The sequence below is a fragment of the Poecilia formosa genome, unplaced genomic scaffold (assembly GCF_000485575.1).
Source record: "Poecilia formosa unplaced genomic scaffold, Poecilia_formosa-5.1.2 Scaffold756, whole genome shotgun sequence".
NCBI classification, from domain to species: Eukaryota; Metazoa; Chordata; class Actinopteri; order Cyprinodontiformes; family Poeciliidae; genus Poecilia; species Poecilia formosa.
In genome coordinates this window covers 22313-43867 of record NW_006800695.1, presented here as the reverse complement: position 1 = coordinate 43867, position 21555 = coordinate 22313, and the positions used below count along the sequence as shown (strand labels likewise).

General features: G+C 35.0%; 2 protein-coding genes across 2 annotated transcripts in view; both read right to left on the bottom strand.

Moving 5' to 3' along the window:
• The window catches only part of LOC103131410 (butyrophilin subfamily 2 member A2-like), a 26378-nt gene extending 15824 nt beyond the window's left edge, over positions 1-10554 (bottom strand). Inside the window, exons 1-8 of the mRNA XM_016666626.1 lie at positions 10148-10554; positions 9074-9136; positions 7124-7495; positions 6744-7031; positions 6569-6667; positions 6430-6465; positions 6070-6096; positions 5637-5660 (exon numbers count right to left, since the gene is read on the bottom strand). Coding sequence (XP_016522112.1) covers positions 5637-5660; positions 6070-6096; positions 6430-6465; positions 6569-6667; positions 6744-7031; positions 7124-7495; positions 9074-9136; positions 10148-10211 — 973 coding nt within the window. The 5' untranslated portion in view covers positions 10212-10554. The remainder of the gene's footprint in view (positions 1-5636; positions 5661-6069; positions 6097-6429; positions 6466-6568; positions 6668-6743; positions 7032-7123; positions 7496-9073; positions 9137-10147) is intronic.
• A 5264-nt stretch (positions 10555-15818) lies between these two features.
• LOC103131415 (butyrophilin-like protein 2) overlaps positions 15819-21555 on the bottom strand; it is an 18465-nt gene continuing 12728 nt past the window's right edge. The window contains exons 2-9 of the mRNA XM_016666625.1: positions 20932-20994; positions 18345-18716; positions 17974-18264; positions 17792-17893; positions 17645-17680; positions 16515-16535; positions 16062-16085; positions 15819-15955 (exon numbers count right to left, since the gene is read on the bottom strand). Coding sequence (XP_016522111.1) covers positions 15819-15955; positions 16062-16085; positions 16515-16535; positions 17645-17680; positions 17792-17893; positions 17974-18264; positions 18345-18716; positions 20932-20994 — 1046 coding nt within the window. The remainder of the gene's footprint in view (positions 15956-16061; positions 16086-16514; positions 16536-17644; positions 17681-17791; positions 17894-17973; positions 18265-18344; positions 18717-20931; positions 20995-21555) is intronic.

The following is a 21555-nucleotide window of genomic DNA, read 5'->3' as shown; positions in this document are numbered from 1 at the left end:
TTTTTACATTCTTTTCATTTCTGACGGTGTTGACAAAAACTAGGGACAAATTTCAATGGAGTTGGAAAATATATAAAAATGATTTTTAATTCAATTTATTGATGCCTTTATAATTATTTATATGGCAACTTATACTTAATTGTCATAATATATAATTTTAGTATTTCTTTATTTATTTTACAGCCATCATCCACCGACTACAATGTTTAAAATAAAAAAATATCCATCAAACACCAGGAAAATATACATTGTTGTGCTCACATGACCCAGGTTAGTTTAGTCAGATATTTGAAAAAAATATATTTTGTGTATATTTTATTTAAATTTTGTGCTTTATCCATACGACCTGTTTTGTCCCTATTCTCAAGAATCACTGAGAAATGAGTGACTCTAAGCGTAGTTGGTGATATGCTGTTTGCTGCTCAGCATGATCATTTATATGGATAAAAACAAACAATATTTTTACATCAATTTATAAGTTATGTGAAATGTCTGCAGAACAACTGTTGAAATTTGAAGGAGCAGAATCTGGCCAGTACTGTTCCATATTGTCAGGTGAGAAAGACTCACCTGGTATAAATTTAATTTTTAAATATTGGAAATACACCTAAGAGAAATTAATTTAATCAAAGTATGTTAATTAATATGTGTGTATGTATTCTATCTTAAGTCCAGTGCATGCTAGTTTATTCTGTGTTGCTTTTATTATCAATTGATGATACATGCATATAGGATAAAATTTAACCATCACTGTCAGAGACTTATTGCGTTTATGACAGGTGTGCGAAAGAGTAAATCGTCTGACTGCAGCAATCCACATCATTACCAGAACTAGAGGGACCCAAAACCAAATTTCGTTTAGGGCCCCATAGAGGAGTGGGCCGGTGTTCTGATTAGGATCAGAATCAAGTTTGAGTCTAAAAACAAGAAATTTGACTTTAGTCCTATAAATACGGCAAACTCCATATGAGTTTTAAGATTTGGTGATCGAAACAAGGTTAAATCAGGGAAAGCAAGTCACTTTAACCGATAAAAAGTCATGCAGACAAGGACTCTTAGGGGAATACTGCGGTATAAATAATGATATGGGGAGTCGGAACTTACCGGGAGCAGCACAGCCGAGTGAGGAAAGAAAACCCAGAAACAAAAAATAAATCATCCGATTACCTGGGACAGAAAAAAATATCAAGAAACTGTACGAGCTATAAAAGGAAGACAAACAGGATTGACAACTCATGACATGATGAGATCAGCTTTACAGAATGAAATCTAGGTCATATTTACCTATTAAAGCAGCCATTGTAACTATTGGCTTACCCATTGGGTTCCAGTGAATCAAACGCCTCTAAAAAACAGTGATGATTCCTCCTGACGAGGCGAGTTTTAGACGTGATTCAAGTCTAAAAGGGACGATCTGATACCTTCTGTGGCTTAGACGTAGAGACTGCTATGTTTACTTTCGAGTTTGATATGCAAATATGTAACCAAACTTGTTAAGTTGCTATTTATAAAAAGTCTCTTAAAGAAAATGTGGCTTGGATGCCTATGACTATGACTTCATTAAGGTTTACAGCATCATTACTTTTCCAGTAGCTTATTTAAAATGTTACAAATGATGTTATTTAAAAAAGCAAGTAAGCTATCGTCAGTTGAGTCACAAATAAACAAAACAAACAAAAAAAAACTGAAGATTTTCTACTCACAACAAATAAAAAACAATACAATGGGTGACTTTATTTTCAACATCTCTAAATTCAGACATGAAAATACAACAGCTGTATTATAGTCTGAGTTGGCAACGGCAGACAAAAATGTTCACTAATGTAAGAGCAGCACTAAATGATTTTAATGTAGAAGAATAAAAAAGTAATCAAAACTACCTAAGTAGGGAGACTGTCATGATTCGGTTCGAGGGTGTTGAGGTTGAATGCAGGCAGAACCCAGGATGAAAGTGAAAATGATGGTTTCTTTAATAATAATCCATGAACACAGAACGACGGCAGAACAGACCACACAGGGAAACAGGCTACACACGACAAGGATCCGACAAGAGACAAAGACAACAGGTGGACTTAAATACACAAGGAATGAGACACACCTGGGAAGCAATCCACAGGGAAGACAGGACAGGGACAGGACTAAATACAGAAAACCTCAAAAATAACTTCACAGAAAACACAGAACACAACAAAGACTCAAGAACCGAGACCTGAAAATACAAATTTGTGTGCAAATTTTGGTACGTTAAAGAATTAAGTAAAAAATAAGTGAGAATAGCTAGCAATATCACTACAAAATAATTTAATCAGGCAGAAGAAACTGTCTGAATCCATATTTCTCTTGAAACCAAAGCTCACAGAGGTTAATGTGTACAATACAATACTGTGCAAACTACTGCCAGTGATAAGTGTTTTACTGCATAACTTGCCCTCTAAATGGGTCAACAGGCTCTGCAGGCTGAGTAACATCAGAAACAGGAAGCCTGAGTGCAAACCAGAAGTCTGACTTCACTATAAACAGAAGGTGTGTTTGTGTGTTTGATGCATTTTTAGTTAAAATATGTTTCTCCTTCATTCGTGAAGTTACTACAGGCTGGTAGAGTCATCAGAAACTGTTCTCAGACAAGAGCAGCTTTACGTCAGTTAAAATGACTCAAATAGTAGAAAAGTGTTATAAAACTATTGAAGTATCTTTTTAAGCCCTTTGTTCCAGAGAGTCTCTTGAAACCAAAGCTATTGGTCCCAAATTTGGGGCTTCCAGGGATGATGAAGTTTTACAGACTTTCATTGAGTCTTGTTTACTGGTGTGAACAATAGAAATATGAAGAAATGTAACATATTTTCAATTTAAAAATGTACATTTAACAAACCAAAGCCTCTGCAACCAAACATAACCTGGACCCTCCTCCTCATTCTGGTGACCAGCTTGGTCACACAATGCTGTCAAATGGCATCCCATTCTTGCTGTCAAACAATTTTATTGATGGATCAGAGATGGAAATTGAAATGTCAACAATACAAATGTGTCCTCTTTTTTTCTTACATGAACATAAAACATAAGAAAGACAATACAAAAACAAAACAGAAGAGACATACGTAAATAAACAGGAGCATTCCCAAAACCCACCCCCTTCCTTATATCTTATATCTTATCACGCCGAGGCTCAAATCAAATCCTCTTCAAACAGAGTTATCAATATATTGCCGAAGGAGTTGCCAAGTTTGATTAAATTCCTTTCATTTATTTGCTAATGAGAACCGTATTCTTTCCAGATGAGAGAGCCTTACCAGTTCATCCAGCCACAATTTAACAGAAGGAACCTCTGCTTTTCTCCAAATCATCAACACTAGCTTTTCTGCTATGGTAAAGGCATAAGATAATAATTGTTGTTGGCATTTATTAGATTGAGAAAGCTGAACAGAAGCTCCGAGTACAATCAGAAGCGGGTCCAGCCTCAACTCTGTACTGAACATATCTGATAAAGTTTTGAACATGTTAGACCAAAATGGGGTCAATTTAGTACACAAAGAGTCAGAGTGGAGAAGCGTGGCTTCTTTAATACGGCGTTTGTCGCACAGTGGGGATGTGTTAGGAAATATTTTATGTAACTTCACTAACGAAGTCTGTGAATGATTTTAAATTGAATAAGACGGTGTTAGCAGGTTGTCTCAAGCAGCCTTCCCGCTCCCAGCCGGTTCTAAGGCCCTGCATGGACGGCAAGGATCTGGACAATAACACACTGTAAATCTGGGAGATTCGATGCCCTTCCCCACCACCCAACTTAAAGAGCTCGTCAAATTCATTAGGTATTATAGTCTCTAAATAAAGTCATTCTCATACAACATTTCCTTTCTTTTTGTGATAAATACTTAATTGTTAATTTTCTCATAATGGGAACTTTTAAAGATGCAGAACCTGACTACAATTGTCAAGTCTGTTGCAAAATGTGCTCCAGTCAACAGAGGGCAGTGTTCCTCTACAGAGATTCTTTATTGTAACTCACAACTGTATTTGGAGTTAATTTACAGGCTTAAACAAAACCAAAACATTTTTTCATTTTAGAGCAGCATTTATTGTTCTGCTTTTTGTCATTCTTCTATACATTCATTAAAAATATCCTGCTTGTTTGTAAATATGCTCACTTTTGACACATTATTCTAAAACCTTTGACTGTCAGGAGCTGAAATTAGTGACAGTGATCTGTCTGCTGTTCCTTGGTCCTCATGATGCTGTTTGTTCTCCAACTAAACTCTAAGACTTTGTTGGGAAAAACTGCATTTAAAGTATAAACACTAAATTTAAGTAAATAAATACTCTGTATAGAAGGTATGCTGACATGAAACTGACTATAGGTGACCTCTTGTGTCCATTGGTTGCACTGGCTTTATTTAGCAATATTAAAGTAAAGGAAGCTGGAAAAAAAAAGGTCTCTTGCGAGTGGCACACAGAGAGAGTCTGGATGTTTACTATGTTGATTCTTTGCTTTTTTTTTTGGCTTTGTAAGAAAACTTAATGAATTCTGCAATGAAAATATGAAATTTTGTCATCCACTTTTAAAAATGAGACGGTGAGTTTGGACATTAGCACAACTTACATTTTGTGTAGGCATTTATTGTTTCTCAAGAGAAACTGTTATCATTGATGTTGATCTTAGATTTCAAAGTGTTCAGCTTATAATAATTTATTTTGTTTACACAATATGCCCTATCCTATTTCAGCTCAGAGTACATCTTTTATTACTCTTATCACGCCGAGGCTCAAATCAAGGCGTGAGGCTCAAATCACGCCTAAAGAGAACTAAAAATCTATGCTGTACTTTCTTAAACTTTGAGTGCAACAGGTACATTTTGATCTAAATCCAAATTTTCTCCTGATTATTAACTTTTACATTAGTCTTTACTGTATGCAGGACAACATTACACTGTGCAGTATTCCCCCCCTTCTTCTTCTTTCTCTTCTTTATTTGTGCCACTTTTAACTTCCTGCCTCTGGATTCTCAGCCATGCCTGACTGGTGCTACTCCATTTTTTCTAGTTTTTTTGACTTTCTCCACAGTGTTTTCAGTGTTTTTTGACTGATTCTGCACAGGTTTCTGTACTATTGTCATAGATTCGGGGTCACCTTTTCCAGGGTTAAAAAGTGGGAACAGTTCACCTGTAAATTTTGCTGCCAGAGATCCAATCAGACATTTCTCTTCCACATTATAGAAGGAGAGCTCTCTGTTGTCAAAGTCCAAATACACACCGACTGTTTTTGGTTTTGACTGAACATAAATGAATGTCTCTGGTTCAGTGCTAAACTGAACAGTATCCTCCTGGTTGGGGCAAGAAGACAAGAACCAGAAACCATTTTTTGTGGTTGGAGGGAAACTTTCATCATGAGGGATTTTATGTTTATCTGTAACTCCGATCCACCAGGACTTCTTGATGAGGTGAAACTTTGCATTTGCTAATGAAACCTCCCAGTAGTGTCGTCCAGAAGAGACCATAATGCTTGGATGCTTCTGATAGAGTCGTTGACTGCCGTGTTGCTGGACAAAAACGCAATAGGAAAAAACATCTTAGAAATTTCATTTTGCATCAAAGTTTCGTTTTGACTCCATTAAAACACTGGCAGCTTCAAATACTTTATCCTACCTGTAGGCAGAAGTGGTTCGTTGCCTAATGATAAAATGCAAAAATAAATGCATTTTTATTAATTTATGTTTTGTATATCAACAGAACTTTAAAACTATTTAAGAGACATTTATAGTTTGGAGGTGAGATTGTTGTAGGACTGAAAATCTGAACCCAACACCGTAAAGATATGTAATAAGTTCATGTTTTTAATGTGCTCATATCAAACCTTCAGTCATTTAGGGCAAATCAAAATAACTTGAGTGTCATTAAATGCTAAACTTCTGATAACTAAAATCAGTTGGAATGTCTGCATGAATTGGCTTCTTTTGTGAAGTGCCTTCAGATGACATGCTGTGGATTGGCACTATATAAATAAATTCTGTTGACTGAAATTAATTAAACTGACTCACACAAAGAAAGAAGTACGAATGAATTATGTCTTCTTTCTTACCTTTAGAAATGCTCATTAGTTCAGCACCTGAAAGACAAAGTACAAACTTTAGTAAATATTTCCAACCAATACCTCAATTGTAAATTCAGTAGTTTATTGTCGTAACTGTTTTGTTGTTTAAGGATGTTACACAGTGTCTTCTAGCATGGTTTGATGGATAAGGACTTAACATGTCCTTACTGTCTTATTTAAATATCTTTAGTTTTAACACTTGCAATAATCCCATGAAGTTTTTTCTTAGTGCTAAATTGTAAATTTAGTTACATTTGTACTTAACTCTGAAAACTACAAAACAAAATTACACGATGGCCCCTTTAATAGAAAAACAATGACATCTTGGGTCTGTTGTGTTTTATTTACCACCAGTTGTGAAATTTCCAGATTTGGACTTGTTAGCTGAAATTAAAAGAAATATAAGGTGTGAAATCAGTACTCTTTAAAATGTCGGCATTCTTTAAATGTCAAATATCATCCACTCTTGCCAAAATCAAACATTTACCTTTCTTTCTGAAGTACAAGAAGTACAAGGCTCCGAAGGCAACTAATAAAACCAGAAGCATCTCAAAGGCCACCCATCCAGCGCAGGGCATTTTTGTCTCTAAATAAGGAGCAGATATTGTTCTAATAAACTTATTTTTTATAAAAGACTAATAAAAGAAACTTGAAGGTAAAACCTTGTAATGGTGGAGGATTTTCCAGACGCATTCTGGCCTCCTTTGGTTCTTCATTGAAGAGCCCAACAGAGCAGGAGACCTCAGAGGGACTGGAGACCAGAACCCAACTATGGACTGAATAAAAACCAGTGGAGTTTTTGCTAAACATCACATTAGCAGGTGTGAGAGCTGTTTTGCTGTCTGACCAGCTCAGCTCAGGCTCTGGATGCCAGCCGTCAGATTGGCAGCTCACATTAACTTTGTTATGGTCTTTCATCACTGCTGACAGGAGAGGTTGGTGTCCAGTTTCTGGAATAAGAAGAAGATTAAGGAGAAGATGATAATTTGATGTGGACATCATTCTGTTTGGTTTTGTTCTCGTTCTATTTCATGGTTCTCACCTGTCACACTCAGACTAATAGTTGCGGAGTCATAATCATCAGAGCTGCTGACAAAGCATGTATATTTTCCTGCATCTTCAATTGTGGCTTTTTCCAGTTTCAGGCTGACATCACCTGCCTTTAATCCACCTGATGTTTCTTCCTTTAAGCCAAGTGAGACTCGGCCAGCGTACGAAGCTTTCTGGGATGAAAAGTCGAAAGCTCCTGCCTGATAAAGCAGGACTGGAGGATCATAATCATCATTCCAGTGATCCCAGCGTACCTCCATATCTTCTGCACTCTCAGAGAAGGTGAGCCAGCAGGGTAAGATGGCTGTATGACCTCGCTGGACTGAGACATGAGGCTTTGCAGAAACCGTGAAATTTTCTGAAACTGAAAAGGAAATCATAATCAGTCATCTTTTCGTTTTGTTCTGGTACTAGATTAAGTACATTAAGTGTTTCAAAGTAAAATGTTCCCTTGATTTCAAGTCTGTCTCAAGTTTTTCAGTAGACCACATGCTCTATGTTAAATTAATTTCCCAAACAATAAATAATGATAGTTGCGGTTCATTGCATGGTAAACGTAAAAAAAGAAAACATCAAAATATTTTTTGTAAACCAGTAGCATTTACAATGTGGTTGTGAATTGATATTTCTGCTGCTTCAACTTCATTTTTCTATACTGCTGGTTCCAAAAGATCATGATAGTTTTTTTTTTTAGTAATGATATTATATTAACAAAAACACACAATTTCATTACAACGTTCTGGTTCAATTATTTATTTACAATTTTTTATTTCATGAATGAATGTAGAAATCATCCTTTATATGGGCAAGAAGAAAAAAATTAATTTCTCTATCTTTACAGAGGATGAACACATACCAAGTTTTCTCATCAGCATATCAGCTTGTGCATAAAAAACTAACAGCGTTTATGAAATGTCCCAAGTATTTAACTTCATAACTCAGACAGGAACAACAAAGACAAGGATGCTGCAGGGAGCAGGGGAGACATTTGAGGTTAAATACACCAGGGACTAATCAGGGAACCAAGAGACAGCTGGGGACAATCAGGAGGTGTAGCCAAGACAAGATGACACAGGGGCAAAATAAACTGGAAAACACATATAAAACTCAAATCATCTCAGCATCTTTGTATTCATGTGACACTGAATTTTAGCTGTGAATGAATTGATTCTCGTGGTTGGGCGTATATATTTCTGACTTTTTAAAGATATTATTATTATTCAAAATGGCATGTTTGATAAGGTTTGATAATAATTAAAACTTCACACTGATTGATATTGTCTAGATAAATGTTTCAGGCTACATGGCAACTGCATTAAAATACAGAGATGAATGACTCTAAGCTGTAGTTGGTGATATGTTGTTTACTGCTGAGCATCATCATTTATGTGGATAAAACAAACAATATTTTTACATCAATTTATAAGTTATGTGAAATGTCTGCAGGGCGACTGTTGAAACTATTTGAAGGCGCAGAATCAGCCCAGTACCGTTCCACGTTGTCAGGTGAGAAAGACTCACCTGGTATAAATTAAATTTTTAACTATTGGAAATACACCCAAGATAAATTAATTTAATAAAAGTATGTCAGTTAATGTGTGTGTATGTAGGCTATTACATCTTGTGTCCAGTGCATGCTAGTTTTTTTGTTACTTTTACTACCAACAGATGATACATGCATATAAAGAATACAATTTAACCATCACTGTCAGAGATGTATTACATTTAATACAGGTGTGTGAAAGAGTAAATCATCTGACTGCTGCAATCCACATCATCACCAGAAATTGAGGTAATTGAGGTAAAAATTTTAAGATCTGGTGATCAAATAAGGATTTATCAGGAAAAGTCATTTTAAGGGATAAATGAAGAAGTCATGCAGACATGGACTCTATGGTGGAAAATTGCGCTATAAATAATGATGCCGGGAGTCTGGACTTACCGGGAGCAGCGCAGCCGGGTGAGGAAAGAAAACCCAGAAACCATAAATAAATCATCCGATTACCTGGGATAGAAAAAAAAATATTAATAAGAAACTGTACGAGTTATAACAGGATTGTGTGTCAGTTCTGTTTGTAGTAGGAAAACAAACATGATTGACAACTCATGACATGACGAGATCAGATTTACGGAATGAAATTTAGGTCACATTTACCTGTGAAAGCAGCGATTGTAGCTCTCGGTTTACCCACTGGGTCCCAGTGAATCAAACGTGACATAAATGTAGCCACTAAAAAACGGTGATTATTCTTCCTGGGTTTTAGACGTGATTCAAGTCCAGGAGGGACGAACTGATACCTGCTCGCTTCTGTGGCTTAGTTATAACAAAACAAGGTGTGAAACAGACATGAAGAGAGACTGCTACGTTTAGTTTCGATTCAGGTATGCAAAGGTGTGACCAAACTTGTTAAGCCACTATTCATAAAAGGTCTCTTAAAGGAAATGCGGCGTGGATGCCTATGACTTCAATAAGGTTTACAACTTTGTCACATTNCATCCAAGCATTTGCATTACACCACTGATACTGATATCCACAATCCATTGTTGTTTTTGTTAATAAATATTAATTTAAATGCACTTTAACCCCTGCATGGTCTCCCGTTTTGTTATGACCTTGAGCCAGTCGTAACAACATCATTACCAGAAATTGAGGTAATTGAGGTAAAAAAAATTAAGATCTGGTGATCAAACAAGGATTTATCAGGAAAAGTCACTTTAAGCGATAAATGAAGAAGTCGTGCAGACATGGACTCTGTGGTGGAAAACTGCGCTATAAATAATGATGCCGGGAGTCGGAACTTACCGGGAGCAGCGCAGCAGGGTGAGAAAAGAAAACCCAGAAACCATAAATAAATCATCCGATTACCTGGGATAGAAAAAAAAATATTAATAAGAAACTGTACGAGTTATAACAAGATTGTGTGTCAGTTCTGTTTGTAGTAAGAAAACAAACATGATTGACGACTCATGACATGACGAGATCAGCTTTACGGAATGAAATCTAGGTCACATTTACCTGTGAAAGCAGCGATTGTAACTCTCGGTTTACCCATTGGGTCCCAGTGAATCAAACGTGACATAAATGTAGCCACTAAAAAACGGTGATGATTCCTCCTGGGTTTTAGACGAGATTCAAGTCCAGGAGGGATGAGCTGATACCTGCTCGCTTCTGTGGCTTAGTTATAACTAAACAAGGCGTGAAACAGGCATGAAGAGAGACTGCTATGTTAAGTTTCGATTCAGGTATGCAAAGGTGTGGCCAAACTTGTTAAGCCACTATTCATAAAAGGTCTCTTAAAGGAAATGCGGCGTGGATGCCTATGACTTCAATAAGGTTTACAACTTTGTCACATTTCCAGTAGTTTATTTAAAAGAAGGTTGTAAATGATAAATATTGTTATTTTAAAAAAGTAAGTAAGATATCGTCGGTTAAATGAGACAAATAAACAGAAGAAAAAAACAAAAAACACTTTGAAGACTTCACAAAAACCTTTTTCTGACACAGATTAAGCTGTGTAGTGGTTTATAAGAACAAGGGGCGGGGGGAACTGTAGCACGTCTACTCAAAACAAATTAAAAACAACAAACACAATGAGTGAATAAAAATCACATCTCTAAATTCAGACATGAAAATACAACAGCTGTATTATAGTCAGAGTTGGCAAGGGCAGACAAAAATGTTTACTCAAGTAAGAGCAGCACTAAATGATTTTAATGTAGAAGAATAAAAAAAACTGAAATTACACATGTGTGTGCAAACTTTGGTACTTTAAAGGATAAAGTAAAAAATTAGTGAGAATAACTAAAATTACTGCTACTAAATAATTTATTCAGGAAGAAGAAACTGCCTGTATCCACATTTCTCTGGAAATCAAAACTCAGAAGTTAATGTGTACAAACTACTGCCAGTGATAAGTGTTTTACTGCATATCCACTTGCCCTCTAAATGGGTCAACAGGCTCTGCAGATTGAGTAACATTAGAAACAGGAAGCCTGAGTGCAAACCAGAAGTCCGACTTTACTATTAACAGCAGGTTTGATGCATTTTTAGTTAAAATATGTTTCTCCTTCATTCGTGCAGTTACTACAGCCTGGTAGAGTAATGAGAAACTGTACTCAGACAAGAGCAGCTTTTCTCCAAATTAGAATGACTCAAGTAGAAGAAAAGTGTTATAAAACTATCGAAGTATCTTTTTTAGTCTTTATTCCAGAGTCTCAGGGATGAGAGCGTTTTAAGGACTTTCATTATGTCTTTTTTATTGGACTGAATGATAGAAATATTAAGAAACATCAATATAAAAATGTGCGTTTAACAAACCAAAGCATCGTTATTGTGTGAGAGAAAAAAAAGGTTTTCCAAGAATATAATTTTTGTTGCCAAGAAGCATTTTTACAATAAAGAAATAGCCATCTTCATACAACATTTCCTTACTTGTTGGAAATGTAAGGAAATGTTAAGTGATACTTAATTATCACTTTTCTCATAATGGGAACTCTTAAAGATGCAGAACCCAATTACAAATATCAACTCTGTTGCAAAATGTGCTCCAGTCAACAGAGGGCAGTGTTCCTCTACAAAGATTATTTATTGTAACTCACAACTACTTATTTGGGGTTCATTTACAGGCTTAAACAACTTTTCATTTAAGAGCAGCATTTATTGTTCTGCTTTCCTTCATTCTTCTACACTCATTAGAAATATCCTGTTTGTTTGTAAATATACTCAAATTTGACACATAATTCTAAAACCTTTGCCTGTCAGGAGCTGAAATTAGTGACTGATCTGTCTGCTGTTCCTTGGTCCTCGTGATGCTGTTTGTTCTCCAACAAAACTCTAAGACCTTGTTGAAAAATACTGCATTTAAAGTATATGGATTACTTTATTGAAAAGCAATTTACAACAACATATATATGTCCTTTTTATAGACATAAAAAAGAACAAAGACATGACACACAACAATACATAAAAAAAATCAACCTTAAGCTTTTACATGCTAGCTTTTTAAAATCTGCACCACAAAGGGGCTGTACACAGGGATGTACAGTAAGCCTTGAACAGACTTATTTTTACCTCATCAGTACACATATGACATTTTCTCCCCAGAATGCGTACAATATGCGACACTGCCAATAAATGTCATCATCATCATCACAGAGCTGGTCTGTGACCCAGATATTTAGTTTTTGAACAAACTTTTGCCCCAACAGAAAAAAAAAAAATCAGGAAAACAAAGTTCTTTGTCTGCCTTAATCCTTCATAACAGTTTTCTTAGCATCATATTTCACATCATATCTCAACCCACAATCAGAGCAGATATTCAGTCGCTGCTATATAACTCTGGCTATATTATAGTCAGAGTTATCAAGGGCAGACAAAAATGTTCGTTCAAGTAAGAGCAGCACTAAATGATTTTAATGTAGAAGCAAAAAAAGCAATAATCAAGAAAATTACTTAAGTTGGGAGACTGAAGAACAGAGAACTGAATTTACAAATTTGTGTGCAAATTTTGGTACTTTAAATAAAGCAACAAAAAAATGAGTGAGAATAGTTAATATCACTACAAAATAATGAAATCAGGTAGAAAAACTGCCTGAATCCATATTTCTCTTGAAACCAAAACTCAGAAGTTAAAGTGTTCAACAAAGTACTGTGCAACCTCCTGTCAGTCTGCCAGTGATAAGTGTTTTACTGCATAACTTGCCCTCTAAATGGGTCAACAGGCTCTGCAGATTGAGTAACATCAGAAACAGGAAGCCTGAGTGCAAACCAGAAGTCTGACTTTACTTTTAACAGCAGGTGAGTTTCTGTGTTTGATGCATTTTTAGTTAAAATATGTTTCTCCTTCATTCGTAAAGTTTCTACAGGCTGGTAGAGTAATCAGAAACTGTACTCAGACAAGAACAGCTTTTCTCCAAATTAAAATGACTCAAGTAGAAGAATAGTGCTGTAAAACTATTGAAGTGTCTTTTTTTAGCCTTTTGTTCCAGAGAGTTTCTTGAAACCAAGTGTTAGTTTCAAGAGGCTCTAAAGAAAGACGGGCGTTTTAAGGACTTTCACTATGTCTTGTTTATTGGACTGAATGATAGAAATATGAAGAAACNATTTAGTTTTTGAACAAACTTTTGCCCCAACAGAAAAAAAAAAAAAATCAGGAAAACAAAGTTCTTTGTCTGCCTTAGTCCTTCATAACAGTTTTCTTAGCATTATATTTCACATCATATCTCAACCCACAATCAGAGCAGATATTCAGTCGCTGCTGAAATCCAGCACTGCTGGGTGAGAGGACAGTCAGGTCATCAGCATACATAAAGTGACTGACCAGAATATCACCAATCATACATCCAGTTTTACAGAGGTTCATTTCATTTGACAGGTTGTCCATGTACAAGAGGCAGGTGAAGGAAGCCCAACCTGACGCCCACCATTACTCACACCGAAGGAAGCAGAAATGTTATTGGCCCATTTTACATGTGTTTTCTGGTTAGAATACCAGTAAACTAACATTGTTTTAATACTATGTGGAAGCTCCAGGCTCTGGATCTTTACTGCGTTGATTCATTGTTTTTGGCCTCTTTAAAAAAAAATAAAAACTTCATAGATTCATAAAATTCTGCATTGAAAATATGAAATATTTCATCCACTTGAGATGAAATATTTAGCCACCATTTTAGCAGATAAATGCATATTTTGACCTTTTTTCTATATAATAAATCATTTTCACCATCAGAATTTGGAGTAAAAAACTCAGACCCTTTATATTGATACCAACTATAAAGTAATACAAATCAAATATTTTAACGTTTTTAAAATATTAGTTTCTGTTTTTTGTATTATTGGTTTTCTTAGCAATCTGATCAATCTTCTAGTCTCCAATATGTCTGTTTTCCTCTCTTTAACTGAACTCTGAACAAGAATCCAGAAATAAAGTTATCAAAACTTAATTTAATTAATCATATTTTGTGATAAGTAGGATGCATCCTTTATAAAATATATTTTGATTAGATTTCAGGAATAATTTGAACACAGAAACCATGTCTGAAGACAAACAGTGGTCAACATTTGGTCTATTTCAATTAATTCTCATTTTTATATTCGTATTTCAAATGTCATTTTAAAACGTTGTAGAATCTACATTTCAATCTGTTTTATCCACATTAAACATAGTAATTGAAAATAATTGAAATTTTGATGACTTTTCTTGATTGTACAGTAGTACTTATGTAAAACAAAAAAAAGGATGGAAAACAGATGCATTATAGTTTTCTTGATATAAAAAACGAACCCTGGTAAATATGTTTTATCATACAATGTCCTGAAATATTGAGTTAGAAACACAAAACATTTACAACAAGAGGTGGTAAAAAAGTGAAGGAACATTGAGTCCACATATCTTTATCTACTATTGTTCCTTCAAATTTGAACCTATTATCTAAAATTATCAATCAGCACAATCTGAGTGCAGACTGACACAAAAAGCTTGCACAATATTCCACCACAGTATTATATTTTTTCAATGTATTTTATGCTAAATAAGGTAATTAACAGTTTTAAAAAGTTCCATGCAAGTTTCATTGATTGACTGCAAAAAGTCACATTTTCAACAGGCTATAAAAAGTAGCTTGTTGAAATGCCACTATTCTGTGATGTACCCTGGTCTGTAAATATTTACAGTTGAGACTCAAAGGAGCTTTTCATGTTACTGAGCTGCCATAAAATAATTCATGCTTTCCCATTCTTGTGGCTAAAATGTTTCAGCTATTAAAGTGTATGCATGTTCTCACAATGCTTTAAGGGCCTAACAATCTTGTTGAGTTTATGTGGCGTCAACAACTCTGAGCTTCCTTTAGTTTTGAAAACATTGTTGCCTTTAGCTGCAGGTGCAGCAGAAATTGAATGTGAAACGATGGAAAATATTCAATTAACACACTCACTTAGTGTGAATCAAGGTGTCAGCTCCAGCACCAGTGAGTTTGGACATACCCATTACATACTGAAAATATTTTTTGAGAAACTGTCATTAAAATTCATCTTAAATTAAAGCATTTAGCATAATTATTATTATTATTTTATTCTTTTTTTTTTTTTTTACTTAACTTTGATCTGGATCAGTGGGTTTATATTCCCTAAAAATAATCAAAGACGTTCTACTTTCTGAAACTTTGAGGTATTGATCTAAATCCCTAATTGTTAACTTTTACTCTGGACTTTATTTTTTGTAGAACAACATTACACTGCACAGAGTTGCTTTTCTTCTTCTTCTTCTTCTTCTTCATTTGTGCCACTTTTAACTTTCTGCCTCTGGATTCTCAGTCATGCCTGATCTTGCTCCAACTCTTGTAGTTTCTCCACAGGTTAAGTGTTAATTGACTGATCCTGCACAGATCTCTGTAATATCTTCATAGTTCCTACATCACCTTTTCCAGGGTTAAACAGTGGGAACAGTTCACCTGTGAATTTTGCTGCCAGAGATCCAATCAGACATTTCTCTTCCACATTATAGAAGGAGATTTTTCTGTTGTCAAAGTTCAAATACACACCGACTGTTTTTGGATTTGACTGAACATAAATGAATGTCTCTGGTTCAGTGTTAAACTGAACAGTATCCTCCTGGTTGGGGCAAGAAGACAAGAACCAGAAACCATTTTTTGTGGTTGGAGGGAAACTTGCATCATGAGGGATTTCATGTTTATCTGTAACTCCGATCCACCAGGACTTCTTGATGAGGTGAAACTTTGCATTTGCTAATGAAACCTCCCAGTAGTGTCGTCCAGAAGAGACCATAATGCTTGGATGCTTCTGATAGAGTCGTTGACTGCCGTGTTTCTGGACAGAAAAGCAAGAAGAGAAACATCTTAGAAATGTGATTTTGTATTATAAAGGTTTTGATTTGACTCTATAAACACAGGCAGCTTCAAATACTGGGTCCTACCTGTAGGCAGAAGTGGTTCATTCTCTAAGGGGAAAATGAAAAAATAAATGCAATTTTAGCTCTTTTATGTCACAAGTACAAAAACTTTAACACTATCTAGCATTGAACAGAGACAATTTGAGTTAGAAGAAGATGAGAGATTTGTAGGACTGAAAATCTGTACCCAACACTGTATAGATGTGTAATATGTTCATGTTTTTAATGTGTCCATTTCAACCTTTCTATCATTTAGGGCAAATCAAATTAACTTTAGTGTGATTAAATGCTAAACTTCTGATCACTAGAATGAGTTGGAATGTCTGCATGATTGGACTGTATTGGCTTCTTTTGTGAAGTGCCTTCAGATGACATGCTGTGAATTGGCACTATATAAATAAATTATGTTGAACTGAAATTAATTAAACTGACTCACACAGAGAAAGAAGTGTGAATGAATTTTGTCTGGTTTCTTACCTCCATCTGTGTTCATACCCCCTGAAAAATAAAGATTAAACTTTAGGAAGTGATTCTAAATCCATTATGACTTATTGTCATATTTGTTGTTTGTGTGAAGATGTTACACAGTGACTTTTAGGATGTTTAGATGGATAAAAAGGTTCATATTTTGACATTTAGGTTGACGATTTTATTTAATGTATTTAATTCATTCTTAGACATTTAAATAAATTTAAATATTAAATTACCAGTTTCACTGGCAATATATGAATACATTTTATTTATTTATTTCTAATTTTTGCATTATGGAATATTACTGTGGAGAAAACAAGTATAAACATTTTTTTTGTTAATTCAATTCTTACGTGGTCAAGAGAAGAAATTTTAAATCCCAGTATCAAAGCAGACTTACTGTCATTTCTAAATGTTTGAATTTTTAGCCACAATTAATATAAAGTCTTGATGTGCAGAGCATCTGAATAATAACTGCCTTGTTAGTATATACCTAAAAATACTGAAAATATTTATTTCTATATATAATAAGCTAATGCTGCTATAAACCCCATGACTTTCTAAATACTTCTCCTGTGATAGTTGGTAATTATGATGATAGTTGGTCTCTAAAGTTCTCTAACAAACCAGTGAGGCTCAAAGAACAGCTGGATTTATACTGTGATTAAAATAAATGCATTTGGACTCTATTTGCTAATTAGATGACTTACACATGCATTAAGTTGCACAGGTTTTTAATTAGGAATAGCAGAGCAAATGGGACTCAAAACAAATGAATATCAGTCTTTTCAAATGTTTGTTTTCAAAGATATTTAGAAACCATGTATCATTTTTTGTTCCAATTATGTCCTTCTTTGTCTTATTTTATCATGTAAAATCCCTTCAAAAAACACATTAAATTTGATTCTAATGTGAAAAAGGGATAAATACTTTTGCAAGGCACTGTATTATTTAAACATCCTTGAGGTTTTAATAATTGTGCTATTAAATCTCATGAGGAGTTTTCTCAGCGATAAATTGGAAATTTTTTAACAAATGTAAGTTTTGCTACTGAAGTCTGAAAACAATAAAACAAAACCAGGTGGTTATCTTTTTAATCTAAGAACGTCATTTTGTGTTTGCTGTGTTTTCTTTACCATCAATTGTGTCTTCTGGTAATTGGCTCTTGTTAGCTGAAATAAAAAAAAAAACATATTACAAGATATTAAATGAATACTCATTAAAATATCACCATGCTTTAAATGTCAAGTATGAGTACTCTCTGACTTAAATCAAGCGATTACCTTTCTTCTTGAAGCACAAGAAGTACAAGAATAAAAATACAACTAATACTGCTGCCAGAAGTGTCCCAAGGGCCACCAATCCAACTAAGGACCATTCTGCCTCTAAATAAAGAGCAAACATTGTAAAATAAAATAAATAAAATATTTCTCATAAAAGGAAACTTGAGAGTAAAACCACATACCTCTTTTGGATGATACAGGATTTTCCAGACGCATTCTGGTCTCTTTTGGTTCTTCTTTGAAGAGCCCAACAGAGCAGGAGACCTCAAAGGGACTGGAGACCAGAACCCAACTATGGACTGAATAAAAACCAGCAGAGATTCTGCTAAACATCACATTAGCAGGTGTGAGAGCCGTTTTGCTGTCTGACCAGCTCAGCTCAGGCTCTGGATACCAGCCGTCAGATTGGCAGCTCACATTAACTTTGTTATGGTCTTTCATCACTGCTGACAGGAGAGGTTTGTGTCCAGTTTCTGGAAGAAGAAGAAGATGATCATTTGATGTGGAAATCATTCTGTTTGGTTTTGTTCTCCTTCTGTTTCATGGTTCTCACCTGTAACACTCAGACTAATAGTTGCACTGTCAGAATCATCAAAGCTGCTGACAAGGCATATATATTTTCCAAAATCTTTAATTGTGATGTTTTCCAGTTTCAGGCTGACATCACCTGCCTTTAATCCACCTGATGTTTCTTCCTTTAAGCCGAATGAGACTCGGCCAGCAAACGAAGCTTTCTGGGATGAGTGGTCGAAAGTTCTTGCCTTATAAAGCAGGAGTGGAGTATCATACGGATCACCCCAATGATACCAGCGCACCTCCATATCTTCTGCACTTTGAGAGGAAGTGAGCCAGCAGGGTAAGATGGCTGTATGGCCTCGCTGGACTGAGACATGAGACTTTACTGAAACCGTGAAAGTCTCTGAAACTGAAAAGAAAATCAAAATCAGAGTCATCTTTTCATTTTGTTCTGGTATTAGAGTATGTTAAGTGTTTCAAAGTAAAAAGTTCCCTTAATTTCAAGTCTTTTTCAAGTTTCTCAGTAGACCAAATGATCTATATAATCAATTTCCAAAACAATAAATTATAATGATAGTTGAGGTTCTACATGGTAAACATATAAGCCACTACAATGTGGTTGGGAACTGATTTTTTTTTTTTTTTGGCTGTTTGAACTAGATTTTTCTAAACTGTTGGTTCCAAAAGACCATGATTTCTTTTTTTTAGTATTGATTTCTATGTTAATACATTAACATAAACAACACTTTATTAGAAAATTGTGATTCGTTTATTTACTTTTTTATTTCATGAATGAGTCTAATCATTCTCTATATGGGCACAAAGAAAACTGCAGTGTAACATGCAGAGCACATGCAAACCTCCAAAGCACCGGAGGAAGATAAGTTAGCAAAACAATGTCACAAAAAAGGACTTATCCTTCAGCGGAAGACAAAAGATAGAGTAAGAATTAAAAAAACAAGATAAAGGTATGTTTGTATTTCTCTTTGTAATATAATGTTTATCAAAATTATTTGTGGAGCTGCTCAATGAGAAATAGGTTCATAGTGACTTTGAAAGGTCCAGTTCAACAGCCAAACATTCATCATCATTATCATCATTATCATCATTATCATCATCATCATCATCATCATCATCATACACATAAAAAAGTCCATAGCAAAAAGGTAAATAAGATAATAAAAATAAAACAATTAAATTAAAATAAACACAGCACATAATAATGTTCACTGAGTCACAAATAAATGACGACACCAGTGGTTCCTCAATCTTGAGGTAAATGTGACTGTGCTAAGTGCAGGGTTTACTAGAATTGAAATTATGTTATTGCATGACACAGATAATCTACAAATGCATTTGTACATAAGATTTCTGAGTACAGCTGGACATATGGGTATAGCATTATGTACAAACATATGTCTGAATGCCTCATATAACTTCTGCATGCTGCTTATTTTGTATTAAAAAAGCAGCACTGCCTACAGATGGGCAGTGTACAGTAGAGTACAAAAGTTTTAAGAAGAGCTATCTTTGCAGAGGACGAACACATACCAGATTTTCTCATCAGCATATTCGATTGTACATACATCATTCAATATTGGTGTCAAGATTGTTACAAAGGTAATGATTTATGAAATGTTCCAAGTATTTAACTTCATTTCACAAGTTGCATATGCTTATATTGATTCATATGATAGCATCTTTGTATTTGTGTGAAACTGAATTTTAACTTTAAATGAGTTGACTCTTGTGGTTGGTTCTATATATTTCTGATATTTTTTATTATTATTCAAAATGGCATGTTTGATAAGGTTTGATAACAATAATTAAAATTTCACACTGATTGATATTGTCTAGCAAAAAGTTTTTACATCAGGCTACATGGCTACTACATTAAAATATAGAGATGAGTGACTCTAAGCTGTAGTTGGTGATATGTTGTTTACTGCTGAGCATCATCATTTATGTGGATAAAACAAACAACATTTTTACATCAGTTTATAAGTTATGTGAAATGTCTGCAGGGTGACTGTTGACATTATTTGAAGGGTCAGAATCAGCCCAGTACCGTTCCACATTGTCAGGTGAGAAAGACTCACCTGGTATAAATTAAATTTTTAACTATTGGAAATACACCTAAGAGAAATTAAGTTTAATCAAGTATGTTAATTAATATGTGTGTATGTATTCCATCTTAAGTCCAGTACATGCTAGTTTTTTGTTGCTTTTATTACCAACAGGTGATACATGCATATAGGATAAAATGCAACAATCACAGTTAGAGATGAATTGCATTTATGACAGGTGTGCGAATGAGTTAATCCTCTGACTGCAGCAATCCACATCATTACCAGAAATTCAGGGCCCCAAAACCAAATTTCGCTTTGGGCCCCATGGAGGAGTGGGCCGGTGTTCTGATTCAAATCGAGCTTGAGTGTACAAATAAGGAAGTTGACTTTAGTATTATAAATGAGGCAAACTCCATATGAGTTTTAAGATCTGGTGATGAAAACAAGGTTTTATCAGGAAAAGTCACTTTAATGGATAAATGAAGATGTCATGCAGACATGGACTCTTAGGGGAATGCTGCGCTGTAAATAATGATGTGGGGAGTCGGAACTTACCGGGAGCAGCACAGCCGGGTGAGGAAAGAAAACCCAGAAACCAAAAGTAAATCATCCGATTACCTGGGATAGAAAAAAAATATGAATAAGAAACTGTACGAGTTATAACAAGATTGTGTGTCAATCCTGTTTGTAGTAGGAAAACAAACAGGATTGACAACTCATGACATGACGAGATCAGCTTTACGGAATGAAATTTAGGTCACATTTACCTGTGAAAGCAGCGATTGTAACTCTCGGTTTACCCACTGGGTCCCAGTGAATCAAACGTGACATAAATGTAGCCACTAAAAAGCATTGATGATTCCTCCTGGGTTTTAGACGTGATTCAAGTCCAGGAGGGACGAACTGATACCTGCTCGCTTCTGTGGCTTAGTTATAACAAAACAAGGCGTGAAACAGACGTGAAGAGAGACTGCTACGTTTAGTTTTGATTTAGGTATGCAAAGGTGTGACCAAACTTGTCAAGCCACTTTCTACAAAAAGTGTCATAAGGAAATGTGGCTTAAGTGCCTATGACTGAAAAACATTTAATAAGGTTTACATCTTCACTACTTTTCCAGTAGCTTATTTAAAAGGTTGCAAATGGTAAATAATGTTTTTTTTAAAGTAAGCCATCATCAG